Genomic DNA, 19911 nt, shown 5'->3' with positions numbered 1-19911 from the left:
ATTTTTTAATTGTTGTGAACTTTATATGGATATTTAAGTGAAAGAAAGAGCAGAATTAACTCAAAATTGATATTCTTAAACTTTCATTGGCAGAGCCCATAAGTTTTCGATAACTTTTGAAAGCAAAGGGTCCAGGTGGCGATCGCCATTTTGCCGACGGGAACAGGCCACGCCTGGTTATACAGCACATGACTTTGTAAAAACTGTGCAAAAACTCTTTACACAGAACAAACACAAATTGACAAAACATAGAAGCAAAAAAGAACGTTCTTGAGAAATCTGGAGGATTTTTTTGTTATTCTGAATGTTTTAAGGTATGCTAGAAGATTTCTTGTTTCCCAATTGCCAATCTCAACACCCTGATTGCACAGTAAACATCGTCCCAAGATAGGTAGCAGCCTTGAAGATGGCGGGGGGACGTAGCAGCAAAACCTGCCCTTCCATGCAAGACTCTGTTGTTGTTGAACACTAAGGTATCCCCTTCTTCCATTTTGTAAGTCACAACATTTTCTGGCTTGTTAAAGATCTTAACTAACTTGTCATGGGCCTCGTATAACTTTTTCACTTGCTCCGCAGGGGCATGAATGATTGAGCCTTTAACAGCGTTATTTTCTGCAATGCCATCCACCATCCCGAAGCTGTCCAAGCTGAAATTTTAAACTAAAGAAATAAATGGCAAAATAATCAACAAAAAGGTTTCCTATCGTCTAAAATAACTTTTACTATTTTTTATAAGAACATTAGCCTCAAAATTGGTCAAATGTTAATAACAAACTAAGAACAAGCTGAGGCAGAGCTACTGTAAAATGTAATTTTTGAATAAAGTTTTATCTCAAGAATGAGGAGTTTTTGCAATCTAGAGGTATTTTTTTCGGTAAATGCCAAAGTCATAGCAAAAACGTAAATGGCTTAGAAAAAAGCAAACAATCAAAACATACTGAAGCTTTTCGTTTGTTTATATATATTTCCTAATTTCGAGTTTTCGATCTATGTTCGGACGTTTTATGCATTGAAGAGGGTCAGACGATATTACCAATTGTTACAAGATTCAAAGAAATATTCCAAGGATGGCAAATATGATGACATGGATTCCAAAAAGCCAAAAAAGAATACAACAAATTCTTATAGACTAATTCTTATTCTAACAGCATATAGACCAATTCTTTTGTTTACTAAAGAAGCCAGCGATACATTGTACTACATTTAAGCAGAGTAACGGCTCCGAAATGGAGATGTGGCTACCGTTACTTCAATGGTTGTTGTTTTTTCTATTGTCAAGAAGAAAACGAAATATTGTCAAGAAAGAATGTTGAGCATTGGAAATTGGAGTGGGCTTAATTCAAAGGGGAGAACATTTTCATGGCAAGCAAACATATAAACGGTGTAAAAACAGTAACTTTGTGCAGACATGGGATGAGGTTTGACCATACAACACTCAAATAAAAATAAAGTAAATCATCAACAAACTATTTTCCTTTTTTAAAGATGCACAGATAAATGAATACCCCTTCCTCTTCCTGCAAGAGATTATCTATAACCGATCCCTAACAAAGTTTGATTCCCCTTTTCTGATTCCAACAAGAGGGTCTAGCAACAAGAAATGATGTTGGTTTGTGGTTGGCTGCGACTTCTTTTGCTACAAATTGTCAGTTCGCAATATCTCCGCAAGCACAAATTAACTGTATCAGCTTACCTGATTATCGTTCGCTCAGAAATCTTGAAAAATTTTCCCAGTTTGTCAGCCCCAACATCACCAAAGGTTAGCTTGATGGTGGAGAGCAATTTGAATGCTTCGGGCTCATGAAGACGAAGCTCCTCGGCAGCTTTGAATCCATCCACCATGTAGTTCTCTCCCCCCTCGCCTGTGCACTGCTCAATGCAGTGTAGCAGTTGTACCTATCAAATTGAGATAAACAATCAGCCTAAGAAGCCATTCGAATTGCCTAAAAAGTGAGGACATGAAAGGATGACTTGATTTTAGCGATTTAAGCTACTTAAAATAAAGTGGAATCCCGACGAACGAACTCTGAAGGGAACCAGAAAATGGTTGAAAAATTGACTCCCATTAAGGCCTGACAGGGGGGTCCAGTCGATTTGGGAGTCTTACCAAATAGCTACCAAATGGCCCAGGTTCAATAATAACACAACGGCTTTGTTTAGCTTGCGATTTATTATAGACAATGAACAAGGTTTTATCTTTCCCGAATCAACAACAGTCGATGGAGAAGAAATTTGTCAAAGAAGGACCAGGCGCGTACAAAGAGATGGATGCTACCAATGACATAATTTTCGTCCTTGTGCTACCATTTGAGGGATATTGTCAAAAAGACTACCATTTGAGGGTTATTTTCATAACATTTTAGCTTAAAACCTCTTTGACCTTAACTGGACCCCCTGGAGTACCCCCCTCCCCGGTAGTTCGTTAAACCGGCAGAAAACGTTGTTTAGGTCCTCAGTGGGCTTGTTTTGGCAATCTCCAACTACTGTGCACTTTTAACTTTAAAAAATAAGCTGAGTTCAAATAATACTACTGGTTGGTCGTTTAAAATGAAAATTTTTATGTTCCTCTTTTTTTCGGGACCAAGAGATTGGCAAAGCTGGTATCACTTCATTTCGAGTTGGCGGCTAAATGACGTCTTCGATTATTTCACATTCTAAGTTGTCTTCTTCTGCCTCTCTATCTGCATCTGGGTCTCTCCATAAAATTTTGTCGTCGCTCATTGCCAATGTTTAATATGTAAGTAGTTATTTGTTAGTGTCAATGTCCTCATTCGCAATAATTTCTAACGCAATCAAACTTTCATCTCGTGCCTTAGTCTATCAGCCAGTGCTTGAAATGATTTTCCCCAAGATAAAGTGATAAATGAGTACCGGAAAAAAAAATAAACGTTTGTCTATGATTTTCTTCCACCGTCCCGAGCATGTCTGCACTTTCTTTTCACCTCCTTCTCTGAACCTCCATCTACTTACACTGTCGACCCTAGATACTTGAATTCGTTCACCCTACTTAGTTCTGTTCCTTGCATTTTCATCGTACTTTTTTGCTCGTTTCTCCAATACATTTTTGTATTCCGTCGTATGTCTGCTTTCTTTCCTTTGCCTTCCATCTTTCTCCTCTACGAAGAACATGCAACGGGGGACTCACACTTAACGTAGAGCTCTTTTTAGCAGTGAAGGGTAATTTCCAATAAACTTGACATGAATTTTGCTTACCCCAGGTCGCTGTTGGTAATATAGAACATCAGTATGAAGTGGAAGACGGTCTGCTGTGTATGCAACATTGCTTGCCGCGGGCTTGTTTTTCAGAGTAAAAATTTCCCTAAAACAAAAAAATCGACAACTTACAACGAGCTAGCTATGCATATAAGAAGTACATACAATGCAGGGCCGCCTGAGGGAGGGGCATGGGGGCAAATTGTCCCAGGGCCTCAAGGTTTAGATGGCTTCATAGAGTAATGAAATGGAATTAACTGAAGTGAGAAAAACCTAAAAAGGCTAAACATTTTAAACGAATAAGTGGTTTTAAGCTAATCTAAAGAGCGTGATCGCCAAAAAATTATACATACAACATACTCCATAACCTCTTGGCGGCCCTAGTACAATGGACTATCACTTATATCACAAATGATTACGTACATAGATACATAGCCATAGAAAAGTCCGTTCTTTAAGAAATAAACTTTAATAGGAATGAAACAATAATTTGTCTTGTCTTTTCTTATGTCGTCTCGTGTCGTGTCGTCTCGTCTGGTCTCGTCTTGTCTCGTCTCGTCTGGTCTCGTCTTGTCTCGTCTCGTCTCATCTCGTCTCGTCTCGTCTCGTCTCGTCTCGTCTCGTCTCGTCTCGTCTCGTCTCGTCTCGTCTCGTCTCGTCTCGTCTCGTCTCGTCTCGTCTTGTCTTGTCTCGTCACGCAAATTTGATTGGTATATGGCTTCGTTACTGTTGTTCAAAACGTTCACGTGCATGATCCATGCAATTTTTTGATCACATGCATGATGCTCCCCTGGGTACCAGACTCAATATATATAAAATAAAATAGAGAGTCTGGTAATTATTTTTATAATTAATATATTATATAAAATAAAATTATTATATATAGTGAGTCTGGTTCCCAGGGTAGCATGTCAATGCAAAAAATATGGTGAACTTTTGTCCAAACAGAATGCGGCTGTTTTTTTTTCCATAGCAGCTAAAAGCAGAATTACCTTAAAATATTTTTAACATTTTAATGCGGGGATTGTGTACGCGTTTGGAATTCATCGTATTAGAGAAATTTTTGTACGCAGATTACGGATTTTTAATTGTTTTAGTATGGATTTGCGGGTCCAGAGATTCTAGTAGATGTCAGATTTTGACGATTATGTGCAGCGTATTCTGGCGAAAAAATTTTAAGCGAAAAACCCCAATGAAGCTGGATCCGAAAGATGGCTGTACTTTTGTTACATATAACCATAATAACAATCTAAGGTGTTTCGAACGTGGAAGGAGACATTTTCCGTATTATCTTCATCATCTAAATTGTCTTGACAATAATCTGACTAAATCAACAGCTCTTCTAGAGCTTAAAATAAGATATTTTCACAGATCCATATTTTTTTAAAAATTGGGCGTGGTGTACTTTGCTGGGATTGGCACCACGGGGGTGGCAAATATAGAAACTGCCATCATAGTGCAAATAACATGTCCTGATTGGGCAAATTCTTAAATGAATGAAGTGTAAGTAGCAATAGCTGATTCTTTACAATATATGGATTAGGTGTTCATAAGAAAAATAACAACATAGAGCGATGTCTTAACTTGTGAGCAAAAAGTTATCGAATGGAAACCCTTCTACATGGTTTGTTCGGATCTCTGTCGAAGTTATTTTTTATTTTCATTCATCTTCAAAAACACACTTTAATCAGCCTTGCTTCCCAGACTTGCTTCCAGAAGTCGAAACTTACGAGATCAAGCATATTCATTGCAATATTTATCTATTTGTTAAAGGTGAACTGACACGCAAAATTAACTTGACCTGAAATGAAAGCATTTCGAGCATAAATACCTGATACATTATTATTTTTTTAATATTCAACACAGTTTTCGAGTTATTGAGCGTCAAAGTTAGCTACCGAACATTTTCCGAGCACGGACGAGTTTGCCCGAGCCTTCCGCATAATCGTGACGTCACAAACACCATGTTCACATCACTTGAGCAACACGACAGTGTGGAAGACCGTACTTTTATGACTTTGCAGATGAGCATCTAAAATAACGTTCATGATTTATATGGATGTAGAAATAATCTATCGAAGTAATAATATATTGAATTTATTCGAAAAAGAAGCTAGATTCATGATAAAATGATAAGATTCTTACATTCGTCCGCATGATTGACTTCAGAATTGAGAATTTCTTCGAGCAGCTAAGCCTATTCCTTCCAAACTTAAATTCCCTCCTAACATAACGCAGTACCAGCCAGCACATATCTTTCATATATTTAATTAGCCTCGAATTTTCATTATCTTGGATCAAAGGCTACGTAGATTTCCTTGAACTGTCCAGTCCGTGCGTGATTTCCATTCAAGGGATAAAAACATGGTGTTTGTGACGTCACACGCACTGGGTCATATGGTATGCCGACAATGGTCGAACACTCGACGATAATTTCATGACATTTAGAGCGGAATTGCGTCAAAACGGACAATAATAATTAACCGAAAACTTGAAATTAAGATTCCATGCATCGTTTTCTACATTATATCAAAAAATAGTTTTGCGTGTCAGTTCACCTTTAAGTTTCTCTGGAGCTATGCTGCTTCCCCTACCTGCTTCTATCTTGTTGCAGGTGGGAATCAGCCTCTTTTCATCAATAGAATTAGGGTTTGCTGCGAGAATCCGAGCAATTGTCTCGTCTGATAGATTTTCTCTGAGAACAAGTCATAGCTCTTTGTGATCTTAGTCGTTTATTACTCAACTTCCTTGCCATTAAATTTGATCTTCAAAAAGTTTTGATACTATAAACGAGAACCTCATTACCGAATGCATATAAACTCTTCTCTCACTGATGTACAAATTGTGCTTGTTTCTTCTTATTCTCTTTTCGCGCAGTTTGAAAGCATGATCTTTTCCCTCATCTTGTTTGCAATGTAGACACCACGCACCAGATCTCAATTTTGGAATTACGCTGAATTTGTCATAAGATTGTGCTAGATTTGCAAAAATTCTGCAAGATAATCAAGGCAACCCTGCTCGAGAAAGAGGCTAATGCATGCTCAGAATATCTAAAGTGGCCAGAGTTGCAATTTGGCCTTTTTGAAAACCCAGTGTACTCATTCTTTATAAACAAGAAAGCAATTTAGATCCATGGTTTGATGGCCAATTTTTTCCATTTTGGCAGTTTCTCCAAACCCCTTGGTCATCATAAATTGATTTGGCCGAAGAAGCAACATTTGGCTGAATTCTGGCAGCATGTTGCAAAAAACAACCAAAATGCAAAATAAAAACAAAAATTTTTGCAGAGATAATATTCAAAACTTTTTAAAATAATTTCAAAATTGCAAATGATGAATGATGAAACAAAGTAAAAGATAACAGACAGTTTTAGTAAAAGCAAATGAAAACTTTTGTAACCTACAAAGCAAATTTTGATTACGCTATCACTCCCAGAAATTAGAAATAGTTTAGCATTTTTGTATACTGCGTTTAGCTGGCTGCATTAGGCTGCCAGAATCCTGTAGGTGGAAAGTCACAATTTACTCCCAAAATGAAACCACAGATGCTGGTCTAAAGTTTTTGCATTTGATACGAATAAACAACGGATCAATGGAAACATTTTTCTTTTGAGGCCTGGTTCCCATAAAATCGTAAGAGTCGGGAACGTGTCGCCGATCTCTTCTTCCATCCTCCATAACGATCAAAAATAAAATGTTCCCATTGACAACAAAACAACAGCAAGCAAAAACGTACCAAATCATTTCCTTTGATTGGTTAATTACATCCAAGTGATTGTTTCTTAACAATAGTGGATCGGCGACGTCGGCAACCCATGTTCCCATTAAAATTTTCTTTGATCGTAAGAGTCGTAAGAGAAAGGGTTTCCATAAAATCGGGAGACCAACGCAGACTGTCGCTGACCTTCTTACGATTTTATGGGATCCAGGCTTAAGCCTGGTTTCCATTAAATCGCAAAGTGTTGCAAAGTGTCGTAGCGTGTCGCAGAACCTTTTGGTTTGCTACACTCTGCGACACTTTGCAACTCTCTGCGACAGGGTGTCGCAGAGATAGAAATTTTCTTTCATCTCTGCGACACTGATCGCAGATTGTTGTAGAGTGTCGCAGAGCCAATCTTCTGCGACATTCTGCGACACTCTGTGACACTTTGCTACACTTTGCGATTTAATGGAAACCAGGCTTTATGCCAGAGTTATGCAGGGGCGGATCCAGAGCAAATTTGAAGGAGGGGCAGTTGGTAGGGGGGGCGCTGAAAAATGTCGAGGACAACAATTTCAGGCCTTATTTACTGACAGAAGGCTCTTTATTCAAATTGCAAATAAATGTTCACAGTAATTGTTGTATACTTTGAGGTAATCCTTGAAGCAATCTAACCTATGAGTCTTTTTCACCTGATTTGTATTCTTCGAAAGGGGCGCACAATTTACAAAATAGGGGCGCCAGACTAGCTGCAACTCGGTGAGAAAAGGGCAGCTGCCCCTGGTTCCCCCCCTCCCCTTAAATCCACCACTGGAGTTATGTTAGATTCCAAATTATGCTGACTTTATGCTAAATGACGATTTTTGGCCGATTTTATGCTAAATGAAGATTTTTGGCCAATATTATGCTAATATTACGCTAGATCAAATCACACTGGCACCAGCCCACAAAGGAGTGGCTAGAACGGGACTAGGAGGCTTGCCCCTAAGTTATTTTACGGCCACACCCTTTGAAACACCGGAAAACACCTCTTTCAGAAAATATTTGCTTCTTTCTGTCCTTATTCATAAACAGAATGAAGATTTCAATTATGATTCAGAGAAGATTTCAATTAACATAGAAATACAAAGCCGAGTTAGATAAAATACAAATTTATCTTTGACCGCACAAGAAAAAGCACAATCAAAAAGAACAAAAGCCAATTCCCAGCAGAACTGCTAATTGCTTTATAGCTTTTTCTGAAATCTACTGAAAGATATCACATAAACCCCAAAATACAACACGGGCAGAAAATCATAATATCGGTCTTGGTCGTAAGGCTCAGTATCTTTTTTGAAAACAATTCATAAAAGCAATGTCTGAGATGATGTCTTGAAGTCAAAGATGTATATAGAGACCATCTTACTTCAAAATAGCACACAACAATATCATAAAGCGCAATTGATTTTTCTCCGCATGTACTGAAGCTTCGAGCTCTGAAGTTTCTTAATTCTTCTTTAGTGTCCATTGCTTTTTTCTTATCGCAATTTTCTTATATAAAATGAGTGCAATACATAAGGCTGGGATCGGGCATTCATTTCAAATTGAAAAAATGTTCCCATTTCTTTCTTAGGCGTTTTGATTGGTATTTTATGCTACACTTTTAAGAATATGCATTATTTACAATTCCACACTTTCTATAATTACAGTTCCACAATTTTAATTCACAACTCCACAAGTGAGTCAGATCCACGCTTATTTTAGGCCCTGACTAGATACTAGATAAAGGCTTGTTTCTGCGACGAATGCCAATGTTGTTAAAGATTTTGAAAAGTACATATGCTGGATGTGTGGGGTAAACGACTTGATGCTGTGAATGATGCAAGAAGAAAGCTTTTTCTAAAGAACATTAGAAAGAGACAAGAAAACTGAAAATAATTCTTTATGCCTCCACGCAGTTTCAACATTAGGAAGCACATCCAACGCTCCAACTATATTTGGAGCCTTTTGAGACCAGAAGAACTATTGATTCAGACAGATTATTGTCAAGAAAATTTAGATAATGAAGATGGTACGGACACTGAACAATTCAGTGACGGTGCAGATGAAGAAGAAATCTAGCAACATGGCAGCTTATGATCTTGAATTTATAATCTGAACAATAGAAGCTAAATGTATGTGAGTCTGTTATGACTTCAGCTTAGAACGTCATGTTATGAGACAATCACAGATCAAGCTGACTATCTAATTTCTTTTTCCAAACAAAATGATCCTACATTTCTTCCATCTCCCTACTTCCATCTCAGATCAAGTCAATGTCCAATTGCTGACAGCAGTGCTACTCTAGGTCAACTGGAGTTGATATTTTTGCTAAACATGGATTAGAAATACAACTTGATCTATTATTCAAAGGCTTCATTCCAGCTTTTGGACAACGCCCCCCACCGTATCTCGGAAAAGAATCCGAGAATCTCCCACCCGATCAGCATTTAGTTTTTCATTCTGCACTAAACACTAGTCTGGAAAAAGTTGGTTTGGTAAAGTTTCTCCTCAGGTGATCATTGACAGAATCGAAAGCATTTCGAACGTGGAAGGAGAAATTTTCCCTCCTGCTGTCAATAGGCCAACGAAAATCGGGCTACTGGTGATGATTTCATCCAAAAGCATGAATTTGGAGCATGAATTTGAATCCAATGAACCCATGGGTAGAGCTTCCTGATGATCGTTACACAGTGCCGCCGGAACGATATTAGAGTCGTCGGAACGGCATAAAGATAGGGCCAAGGCCCCCCGGCCCCCCGGTATCTCGGTCCTTGGATGGAACATGAAATAATTGCGCATTTAACGGGAAAATGTAACAGATTTGGTGATCACGCTGTAAAAAGGAGTAGATTTGCGTATTTCGCTACCACTCTACACCCGCTGTAAACAGTAGGCGCACAATTATTAAAATGGCTCGTTACCTTAAGTATCAATATCAATTATGCTCTTTCTTACCCGTAATGTGTTTTAGTAAAGGAGCATTGCAGGCGTCTACTAATTTGCTGTAATGCCTCCGATGACTTTTGTCTATTATTCCGTAACAACGTTAACCCTGTTGTTCCAAGGGACTCCAACCATGCAAGGCAAACAAGGTTGTCTTGCATTACTTTGACGAACTCGTACTTAGGGATCTTTCCAGCAAGCTCGCTCCCCCATGTAACTGGTTTAAGGCCACAATCACTCATTGATCCTATCTCCTTCTCTGATTTTGGGAACATCCTCTCCCTCAGCCACTTGAAAGAAAATGAACTCCGATGTCCATCCTCCCATTCCATTGTAACTCCATCTTCGCTCAGCCAAGTTGACTCTGGTTTTATGTCGACAGAAAGTTTTCCTACAACATCGCAAGTTCTTTGCATCGCTGTTACATGAAAACACTGTTCACACTGACAATTGTCACGTAGAAATATAAAAGGATACTTGCTTTGATCGCCATCGTCCCATCGCAAATGTAAGTAGTTGATAGTCGTGTGAAAGCTAATGCCTCTCGTATGCTTATATGCATTGCAATGCAACTTGTTTAAGCAGAATGAATTGCTGGCTAACCAATGCAGATACCGCAAATGAATGGACTTTACTATGGTTGTGGTATGTCTAGTAATGGTAGACAACATGATTGAATTGAATTTTGTTCAGTGAGATGTTTTAACTGGTGAATTTGCATAAGCCATGCGTCTTTTGTGATTCAAATATATGGTCACTGACAAAGTGCCTTGAATTGTTTGACGGTTATGTTCTTGCCCGAAAATATTTGTATAATGAATCTTATCTCTGAATATGCGACAGTTAACAGTAAGAGTCTCCTAGTTGCAGGCTTCTTGGCAGCGATACAATAAAATAACGACTTTGTACAAGAAATGAATTACTAGTAGGACGTTTCGAGCATAACTCTTTCAAACGTCGTACTAATAACTCAATTCTTGTACAAAGTCGTTTTTTTATTGTATAAATATTTCTTCATGACTCGACGTACAACACGCAAACTCCATTGATTATCTTTTTCAAGGCAGCGCCAATGATTCAAACAGTTCAAAAAGACAGAAGAAGAAAACGAAGCGTTGACACGTCGTCTGCTGTTAGGCAATTTTCTTTGTTACTATTTGGTTTAGGGACACCACCAATTGTGCAAGAAGTATGCTTGCAATGATTGATTTATTATTTAAATTCTTTGTTGCGAAAAGTATAACAAAACAGTACAAGAACTTAAAGAAAGTACCATGAATTATCTTTTAAGCGTCCCTCTCAATTAAAGGGGCTGTTTCACGGGTTTGTAAACAAACCAAATACACGGGACATTGTGCGTTTTTAGCCTGACTTGCACATCGGGATAATGGCGGATGGTGCCCCGGTGCATCGATAAACTCGATAAATTGTATTTTCTGAGCGTATTTACCGAACATGGAATGGACAATTGCTATATTTCAGCATATGTACCGACAATCAAAACGATAAGTGTATGTTAATTTGGTCTAGGCTAAGGAAATGAAGCTTTATTCAATCATGGTGAAGAAAGATATTCCGTTTGCCTTGGTGAATTCAGATAGAATTAGACATTCTACAACAAAATGATTGCTTAAAATTTGTCCAGCAAACTTTAATAATGTTTCTCGCCTGTAATATTATTCGGTAAGGTGGGTTTTTGGTGTCATTTCGGTCAATTATTATAAACAGCTCCCTGCTGTTCAATGGATGCCATCTCCCGACGGAATACCCAATGGTGGTTTTAAGATGACAAGAAGTGTCAATACTTGTAATGTTTAATGACCATCTGCGATGAAAAACAGGTTTATCTTACTGGTAATAATGTTAAACCTGGCAATAGCATGATGCCATAATTTTTTAGCCAATAGAATTATACAGTAGCCAATGAAAACTTCTGTCCACTATATCAAGCACTCTGAAACTGAAATTTACTCAGATATTCTTGGTGATCCCGTTTCCCCTTTTCTACCATGATTTCTGAAGCAACATGCAAATGTCATCCTTACCAGGGAGCAGCGGTACTTCAAATGTCGCTAATTAGGACACAAGTGATGTTGCATTTGAATCCGAAGAATCCTACTAAGAAAGAATGAATATCTCAGTTAAATGTCCCTTGTCAGTATCATTTTCATAAGATGTGAATTGCTTTGGAAACTAATGGAATGGGATGGGGGTGTGAGACTTTGCCTTTAAAGAATAATCACAGAAACGTCGCTTCAAAAGATATTATCAAAACCATGCATCGTACAGCAAACAACAGAAATTTCCTGAAGGTTCACATAAGGCTAAACAAGCTTTGTATCATCTGAAAAACAAATTTTGATATTAGGAACGCTTTTTTAGTTGCACTGGATGTGAGTGTCTTTTCTGTTATGCAAAAACGTTTAGAGGCAACGAAAATGTGTAGTTTGAAGGATGCTGAATATTTCATTGACGGATAAAGAATCGGATAAAAGGATTCTAAAAACTGCTAGCATAAAACGCAAACTGTTACTGAAAATCAAAAACAGGAGAATGTTATTTTTAGGATACGTTATGCAGATCTATCGCTAACTGGGTAAGTAGAAGTTAAAGGCATTGAGTCATGATAAAATGGATTGGGTATACCCAAAGTGCTAAAATCCGCTGAGTCACGATTTTCATGACTGCAATGCTATTGGTTGACCTCAAACTGGTCACATGAACTCACCTCGTACTGATTAATAAAACAGTTTCCATCAATAGCAAGTTGTCAACAACGAATGCCAGTATCACATGAAACAGCAACGATCACGCTGAAACTAAACGACCCCGATAGACAAAGCCTATTTACCATGACTCAATGCCTTTAAAAGAGCAAGAGAAAGAAAGAGAAGACGTATTTGAGCATCATCGAAGAGTGGACTAAGACGGCGAATAGAAATAAACTGTTTCAAATGTGTCTAGAATAAAGATAGAGAAGTGCATCATCGTCAACGCCCGTGTGCATGACGGAAATAGAAGAAGAAAGAACTCAAAGAGAAAGCAGAAATTTACACGTTGTGTTATGCAATGCTTTACCAACATATTCAAACAAGGGATCTACAACCTTTTATTCAAAGCCTAGCTCACACAGCAGATTTTTGTGGCAAAAGACGAGAATTTTTGTCTTTAGGACAAAAAATCTGTAGTGTGCGGGGTCAAAATCGAAAGATTTTAGTCATTTAATGTTTGGCCTTTTGAGGCCAAAGACAAAAATTGTGCAGTGAAAGGAGTTGAAAGAGAGGTTCTCCATTCTTGAACCAGTCAAACCATAGTCAATGATCAAACGTAAATATTCGTTCATCTGACTTTTCTCAATTCTACGAAAACGAAATCTATGGAATTCTGCAATAAGCTTTTGCACCACTGTAAATCTAAAACTTCCACACTTGTTTCTAACCTAAATACCCAATAATATGCATTGTAAAAGTAAAAACAGCTAAAAAATGTAATGTTGAGTATTATCCTGGATTTGGCCTATCATCTTGGACAAGCAATTCTGTCTCTTCTCCGAATTCTTCCTCAAATTCGTCTGTAAATTTTGTTTGCTCACTTTTTGAGGCCCACCACCTCCGTCCTGCAAGAACGCTTGTAGACACAATTATGATCGCACCCCCTCCGATACTCCAGAACGATGGAACAATATGCATGAAGAGATACTGCAGTGAGAATGCATAGATTATGTCAAGGTTCCTTATAAGGACAAGGGGCCCTGCATTTTCAAGTCTTAGAGATAACGCTAACAGTATCAGCCCTACAAATGCAGTCACTCCAACGAAAATGATGTAAACAATGGATTTCCCGCATGACGGGAACAAGAATGTATCATTTGGTATCATCATCAGAGGGACGAAAATACAGCCAAATAAACTAGGATAAAATATGTTAACGAGAACATGTTGTCGGCGGGAAATTTTTCTCGTAAGAACATAATACAGCGACAGAAAAACTGCTCCAAGAAGTACATATCCAATTCCTATCATGTATATTGCTTCTTTGCGCTCATCTGACATTATAGTGTCTTCAACCATTATATCTACAGCTTTACGACGTTCCCCGAAAATGAAATTCGGTCGAGCTGCGATGACGACTCCAGCAAAACTAATGAATCCGCAAATGCTGTCGATACACGAGCAAGATTCCGATAACAGCGCGAAGGCGAAAAGGGTCGTAAATATTGGGCTCGTAAAAGTAATAACAGTAGCATCACCGAGGGGAATTTTATCGATTCCTAAGTATATGAATGCTACACTGAGATATCCACTGGTCCCCATGATGATTACTTGGCCTATATTCTCTTTGTCTATAACGAGCTTCACTTTAAATGCAACCATTAAAGGCAGTATTAACAACAGCTGCACGAAACTGCGAGCAAAAGTAAGTTCCAATGCCGGAATCCGTATTTTGTTTGTTTCAATAGCAAGCTGCACGAAAAGGTTGCTGAATGTTAAAAACAGTCCTGCGAATGCCATCAGCATCATTCCAGTCAAGCGAGAACTCATTATCGAGTTTACGATGTTGCTGCAACGATGACAGACATTATCTTCCATTTTATCAAACATCTATACGATGTTATATTTATTATATAATCAAAGCGCCATGTTGATTCAAAATTCAGCCATAAGATCATTGATCTCTTTGATCGCTTAAGAAATAAACATCACCTGGTACCAGGACTGCAGAACATCACGTGGCTGATTGCAAATTCTGTATTGTTAAACAGGCTACCGATTCAAAGAGCTGGGAACTAGCCCGCGTGAAGAGCTACTGGGAACCAGTTAAGAGATGAACTGTGAAAATGTGGCTAGCTTTCTACCTCCCTTTTAGCCGTTATCACATTGCGCAAAATAACCTTTGTCAATTCAATGCACAATGCTCTTTTGTCAATCTCACAGGAACCACTTTGACATTTAAGCAGAAACCAGATCCTGGTTAATGCTATATCCTGACCAATTGTAATTCTTATCAAAATTGCATCCGAAGGCACCCACTTGTAGATGCTATTGCAATCTTTAACACCAAACTCAAGTTTTCTCCAACAAACAGGGAACACAGCATCGAAAAGGTTTGATGATAAGTGACGGCATATATTATGTGCATTTCATAAGAGCATCGCCAGAATGCATCCTCAAAACTCCCTAAGGTGAACAGGGAAGAAACAAGACCAGGACGATGCAAGGCAGGCTCTAAACTTCTAGATTGGCTTGGACCAGGCTGAATCAGTCACAGAAAGCACACTTTCATCTTAAATTTGATTTCAAATTGGTTTCAGAATCAGAATTCAGTACTAACTGCCACAAAGTAAAAATATAGAATAAACAAGGGCCAAGTAGTATGTAGCATTTACGCGTTGAAGTGTAAAAAGGGACGGCTCAAAGTTGTAGCTGTACTTAACACAAAACATGACAACTGCCTTGGTGTGTAGAACAGGACGGTTAAAAGTTGCAATAGTACTTAACATATAACATGATAATTGCCTTTGTGTGTAGAACAGGACGGTTCAAAGTTGCAACTGTACTTAACATATAACATGATAACTGCCTTGGTGTGTAGAACAGGACAGAACGGTAGAAAAGAACAGAACGGTTCAAAGTTGTAACTGTACTTAACATATAACATGATAACTGCCTTTGTGTGTAGAACAGGACAACTCTAGTGTTGTAGTGTTGTACACTATCTAGAGCAATTACTGTATATTTAGGCTTTTTATATTAATAACATATTTTTTATATCGTAAATGGTTGGCTCCAATTAGCCCAATACATAGCTAGTTCTCCTTGACAGTTGTAAAAAAATTATTTATTGTTAATTATCATTATTCCCCTTTTTAGCAATCTTACTAAAAAACGAGTGCTGGGGATCCCAAAAAAATCTACAAAATGTTAGTACTCAAAACAAAACAATTAAGAATCAATGGATTTTAAAAAAGCTGAAAATTGGCATAAAACTTTAGATCCGAATGGCAAATATTATTCGAATTTTCTACAATTTTGTTACAGCCAGCTTCGTTGAAACCACTTTCCATTATATTTTAAAATATCATAATACGAAATTAGTTATACTAGCAACAAAAATTACAGATAGGGGACCCCAAATATGAAATTTTGTGACATGAAATCAAGAACAGTAGGATGAAATCAGCAGGCATTTAAATGCTGATATTTATTGGGATTTCACATCCCTAGTCTTTAAAACCCTTTCAATTAGGGTGAAAATTTAAGGGTAGTCGAAAAGTCGCAATTCCAATGCTTATATACGCCATAGAATAATATTGATTAACACTAATGGCGAGAATTACTTTGGTTCAAAAAGGAAATGACAGAAAAGGAAAATGTGAAGGTTCTCTTTAAGAAAAGGCTTAGTACAAAACTGCAATTGGATTGTTGTCGTTTGGACCGTCATCTCGCACCTCGTCACCTTCCCAAAAATATGTTAGTTTATGTCTATGACAATATGTGCTAAAATGGCACTAGCAATAAAAAACGTGAGTACTGAAGGTCGACTTATGTTCCCATAAGCATTTCTCTTTATTATTTTTTTACGAGTGTGTTATACCAGGCAAATATGCGGTTGTCAAGTGATGACGTCACAAAAATCTTTTTTTAGAATTTTTGAAATTTTTTCTCACATCCTGAAAGTGCATCATGAAATACAGAAAAAGGTTTCTCTATATCTGCAAAATCAGAAAAAAGTATCATGAACTAGTTGAGATATGACCAGATGAGCACAAGATCTTGCCTCATCAAACCTCTGTAATTTGGTCTCAGTTCATAACTTTGTGAACTGAGCCAAAATAACAGTAATCCGTCAGCAAACTTCAAGTCTTCTATTGGTCATAGATCACCCAATTTTTGACAAATTTAACTGATTTTGCATATAAATGGGTATTTTATGATGTTCTTTCATGTTATGTGGTCAAAATTCGAAAATTCTAAAATAGTTTTTTGTAACGTCACACTTGAGAACTCTATTCCAGAATATATGGCGTGCAATTCAGATGTTTTTTAAGAGTTTTTTTTGTCCAAGTACCTTCATTCTACTCTGCCACAGAATTTTTCATTCTAGGTCCTCATAATCTTCACTTGCCATTCTTTGTAGTTTAAAATTGTTTCAATTTTATGGCCGCATGATGCTTCAATTGTTTCAAAAATGCTTCTACTGTCCTCAAACTTCCCTCCTTACGTAAAGTCGTGGCTTTTAAAAGAAACCTTAGCTTTTGAAATCTCTTTAAAGTTAAAAGATTCTCACCTTGAATGTTCACAAAAAACGAGATAACGATGCGAAATTCAAAGTTGCAATCGAAAAATATTCGTACGGATCAATATCAACAGAAACCATTTTATTCTCGGCACTTTTAGTATCATCAACTCGTTTCAATGGACCAATGAATATTTTTTTGGATCTCTGGAGGAAAGGTGACGAGAAGATGAATCAATACAAAATTCTTCAACTTTTCAAAACTATTGATTCTTCAGTGTTGCTCATCAATTATTGACTTCGTGTCACAGTCGGAAAGCCACATTTTAAACTAACGATACCACTGACGGATTGAGAAGAAACATTAATTTATAATGATCCTGGTCGGCAATAATGAAATACATTTCACAATATTTTTGTCTTGTTGCGAGGGAACAACAGCAAAACAAGTCAAATTTTATCCAAACTTCGCCAAGGCTCAAGTCTTTGTCAGATCCTACGCAATCAGTTTTTATCACTGATCAGTGGCTTTTATCATCGCGGGAGTTGTTAATTGAAAGGCTATCGTTTCAAAATTGCTCTAGTGAGTTCGGTAAATGGCTGACAAAGTGGCGCTTTAAAATGAATGCCCGGATGTCTAAAAACATTGACACTTTGCCTTTTCGTCCTAGAACAGTTGAGAGTCACCAGACTTCAGTAGGTGTTATATTATGCACGGGCAGAAACTGTCTTGGGTGTAATAAAATGTTGAGTGTTGACAATGAAGAGATGGAGGGGTTAAAGATTGATGAGGTAAACATGGAGAAGAGTTTCCACGAACAGCTAGAATTAGATGCATCTAAAACCTGGCTCAGGAATACTTCAATTGGAATCCTTCGATTGGGGGACTGTTATGATGAAGCAGAAATTGCTGGAAGAATAAGCACCAGGTCAGTTCAAATGTTGGAAAGTGAAATGTATGAAGAGTTTGTGGAAGGAGTGGACCAAAAATGGAAATGGATTGATAACCAAGAACCCAGGGATATTGGATTAAGAGTTAAACAGTTGCAGTCACCAACTTGTTTGAAGCGATATTGTTTGAAGTTTCGTAGAAATTTTACAGCAGACGATGTGGACATTGTTGATATAGGCAGTGCAATAGAAGATCAATTTGGAACAATAAAAAATGTTTTGGATATTGAGCGTCGCCAAGGCATGTGGAAGATTTGGTTGCAAGGGAAACACATAAAAAATGAGTTGATTAAGAATGGTTTGCTCATTGGAAATCGCTTGTACCATCTTGAGGAAATGGAAAGTGACACCAAGATTCGACCGTTTGAGCTCACAGAGAGAAGTTATGACGTTAATATGTTATTAGACATACGTGACTAAATACAAAATTAGTGCACTATGAATCTAAATCGTGTAGATAGGATGATAAGTATGATAAGGTTTCCGATACACAAGATTTCGATGCTGAGGTCTCTTGTGGTAAATATTTTCTAAAATGGAAAGGAACGGGTGTTTTGTACACTCTTTTTCTTATAAGAACAATTTTATAAGAACACGGGCCTCAAAACTGGTCAAAAGTTAAGAACAAATTAAGAACAAGCTGAGGCTGAGCTTCTGCAAAATGCAATTTTGAACAACGTTTTTCTCAAAATCGAAGATTTTTAGCGATGTGTGGGTGCTTTTTCGGTGAATATTCAAATTTGTCAGCAAATTAAGGCTGTCTCACTCACTTTGTTGGCAAGTGAGGCCTGAAGACCTCCTTAGAGCGAAAAAGCTAGCAATAGCACTGCTTACACCCTCTTAATTTAAGAACAAATTAAGAACAATCCAGCCTCAGATTTTCGAAAATATTAAGAACAGTCAGCCTGAAATTAAATTTACTGGTTCTTATAAAAAAAGAGTGTATTTCATGCAGTATGGCGTTAGGCCGGTTTTGAAAATACAGTCGCAAAGCATGCTGGTTGCGCGAGAGCCTTAAATGACCATTCCTTTGTTGGGTTCAAATTTTTACTACTGGTAATCATGACCAAAGTTGCAGTTTTCTTTTTCAAAATTTACCATTGTCGAGTTAATTTTAGTCTTCAATTTATTCTGTGTTTTAAATCTTAAAATAATTATACGTTGTTTTAAGTTTAATTATCAGTTCCGGGTTAATTATAATCAAAAATTCATTGCATAAGTCGAAATTCTACCCCTTGCCATAAAGGAGGGTGGAAAGTTCTTGTCAAATATTCAGCCTTATAAGAAACGAGAGTACTGGAAACTCGTGAGGAATAGATAAGTACAAACTTAAGTACTGAAAGGAAAAAAAATAAGAAATGATCAAATTTTGAATAAAAAGCAGAACATTTCTTGATTAATAGGGTAAATAAATTTTTCAAACCGTCATGTCATGTCATGTCTAAGCATTGTTTCGGAAAATAGATACAACTCAAGCCTGAAAATATGCACAGAGCTGAAGCGATTTTAGGTAGATTGTCTCCAAGTAGGTACCTTACTCTGATGGGTGATTGACTTTCCAGGGCATCCTTGCAATTCGTTAATTAAAAATCAAGCAATAAATATTCTTTGTGACGGTATAAGGCAGAGATAAATTATCCTGGCGGAGACGAATTAGCGAATTGGCATAGCCTTACGTTTTCTTGCAATGCACCCTGGGCACTTTCTTAACATAATACATAACAACAGTCAAATCACAATCCAAAGTCACTTGGTCTCTGTTTCTATTGTTTCGTCGTGCAAGTTGTCCCTTCGCTCTAAAATTGCAGTTTCACCTTGACACTTTTCTCCAGGGAAAAGCAACTCGTG

At 37.6% G+C, this 19911-nt stretch overlaps 2 protein-coding genes across 2 annotated transcripts; both read right to left on the bottom strand.

Annotated features, from left to right (window-relative positions):
• Nucleotides 1-251: 251 nt before the first annotated feature.
• LOC135693874 (gamma-butyrobetaine dioxygenase) lies at nucleotides 252-10755 on the bottom strand. Its single transcript, XM_065212459.2, has 4 exons — nucleotides 9889-10755; nucleotides 3214-3319; nucleotides 1694-1896; nucleotides 252-647 (listed from the first exon to the last, which is right to left on the bottom strand). Exons 1-4 carry the CDS (start codon nucleotides 10545-10547, stop codon nucleotides 320-322), a joined length of 1296 nt encoding a protein of 431 aa, XP_065068531.2. The 5' UTR covers nucleotides 10548-10755; the 3' UTR covers nucleotides 252-319.
• Nucleotides 10756-10935: 180 nt separating this feature from the next.
• On the bottom strand, nucleotides 10936-16051 carry LOC135693978 (solute carrier family 35 member G1-like). Its single transcript, XM_065212592.2, has one exon. The coding sequence runs from the start codon at nucleotides 14475-14477 to the stop codon at nucleotides 13377-13379; it is 1101 nt and encodes a 366-aa protein (XP_065068664.2). The 5' UTR covers nucleotides 14478-16051; the 3' UTR covers nucleotides 10936-13376.
• Nucleotides 16052-19911: the final 3860 nt, after the last annotated feature.

The sequence above is a fragment of the Rhopilema esculentum genome, chromosome 11 (assembly GCF_057945365.1).
Source record: "Rhopilema esculentum isolate cy_ngs chromosome 11, ASM5794536v1, whole genome shotgun sequence".
Lineage (NCBI taxonomy): Eukaryota > Metazoa > Cnidaria > Scyphozoa > Rhizostomeae > Rhizostomatidae > Rhopilema > Rhopilema esculentum.
Note: the sequence above shows the minus strand (reverse complement) of the source record. Positions and strands in the feature narration are given on the sequence as shown.

What these genes read in the sequence shown, in the direction of transcription:
- LOC135693874 (XM_065212459.2), bottom strand. Translation starts at nt 10,547, where the DNA reads ATGTTGTCTACCATTACTAGACATACCACAACCATAGTAAAGTCCATT. An exon ending in TTTACTAAAACACATTACGG is followed by an intron (nt 3,320 to 9,888) that starts GTAAGAAAGAGC and finishes TTTTTGTTTTAG; the next exon opens with GGAAATTTTTACTCTGAAAA. An exon ending in ATTACCAACAGCGACCTGGG is followed by an intron (nt 1,897 to 3,213) that starts GTAAGCAAAATT and finishes TCAATTTGATAG; the next exon opens with GTACAACTGCTACACTGCAT.
- LOC135693978 (XM_065212592.2), bottom strand. Translation starts at nt 14,477, where the DNA reads ATGTTTGATAAAATGGAAGATAATGTCTGTCATCGTTGCAGCAACATC.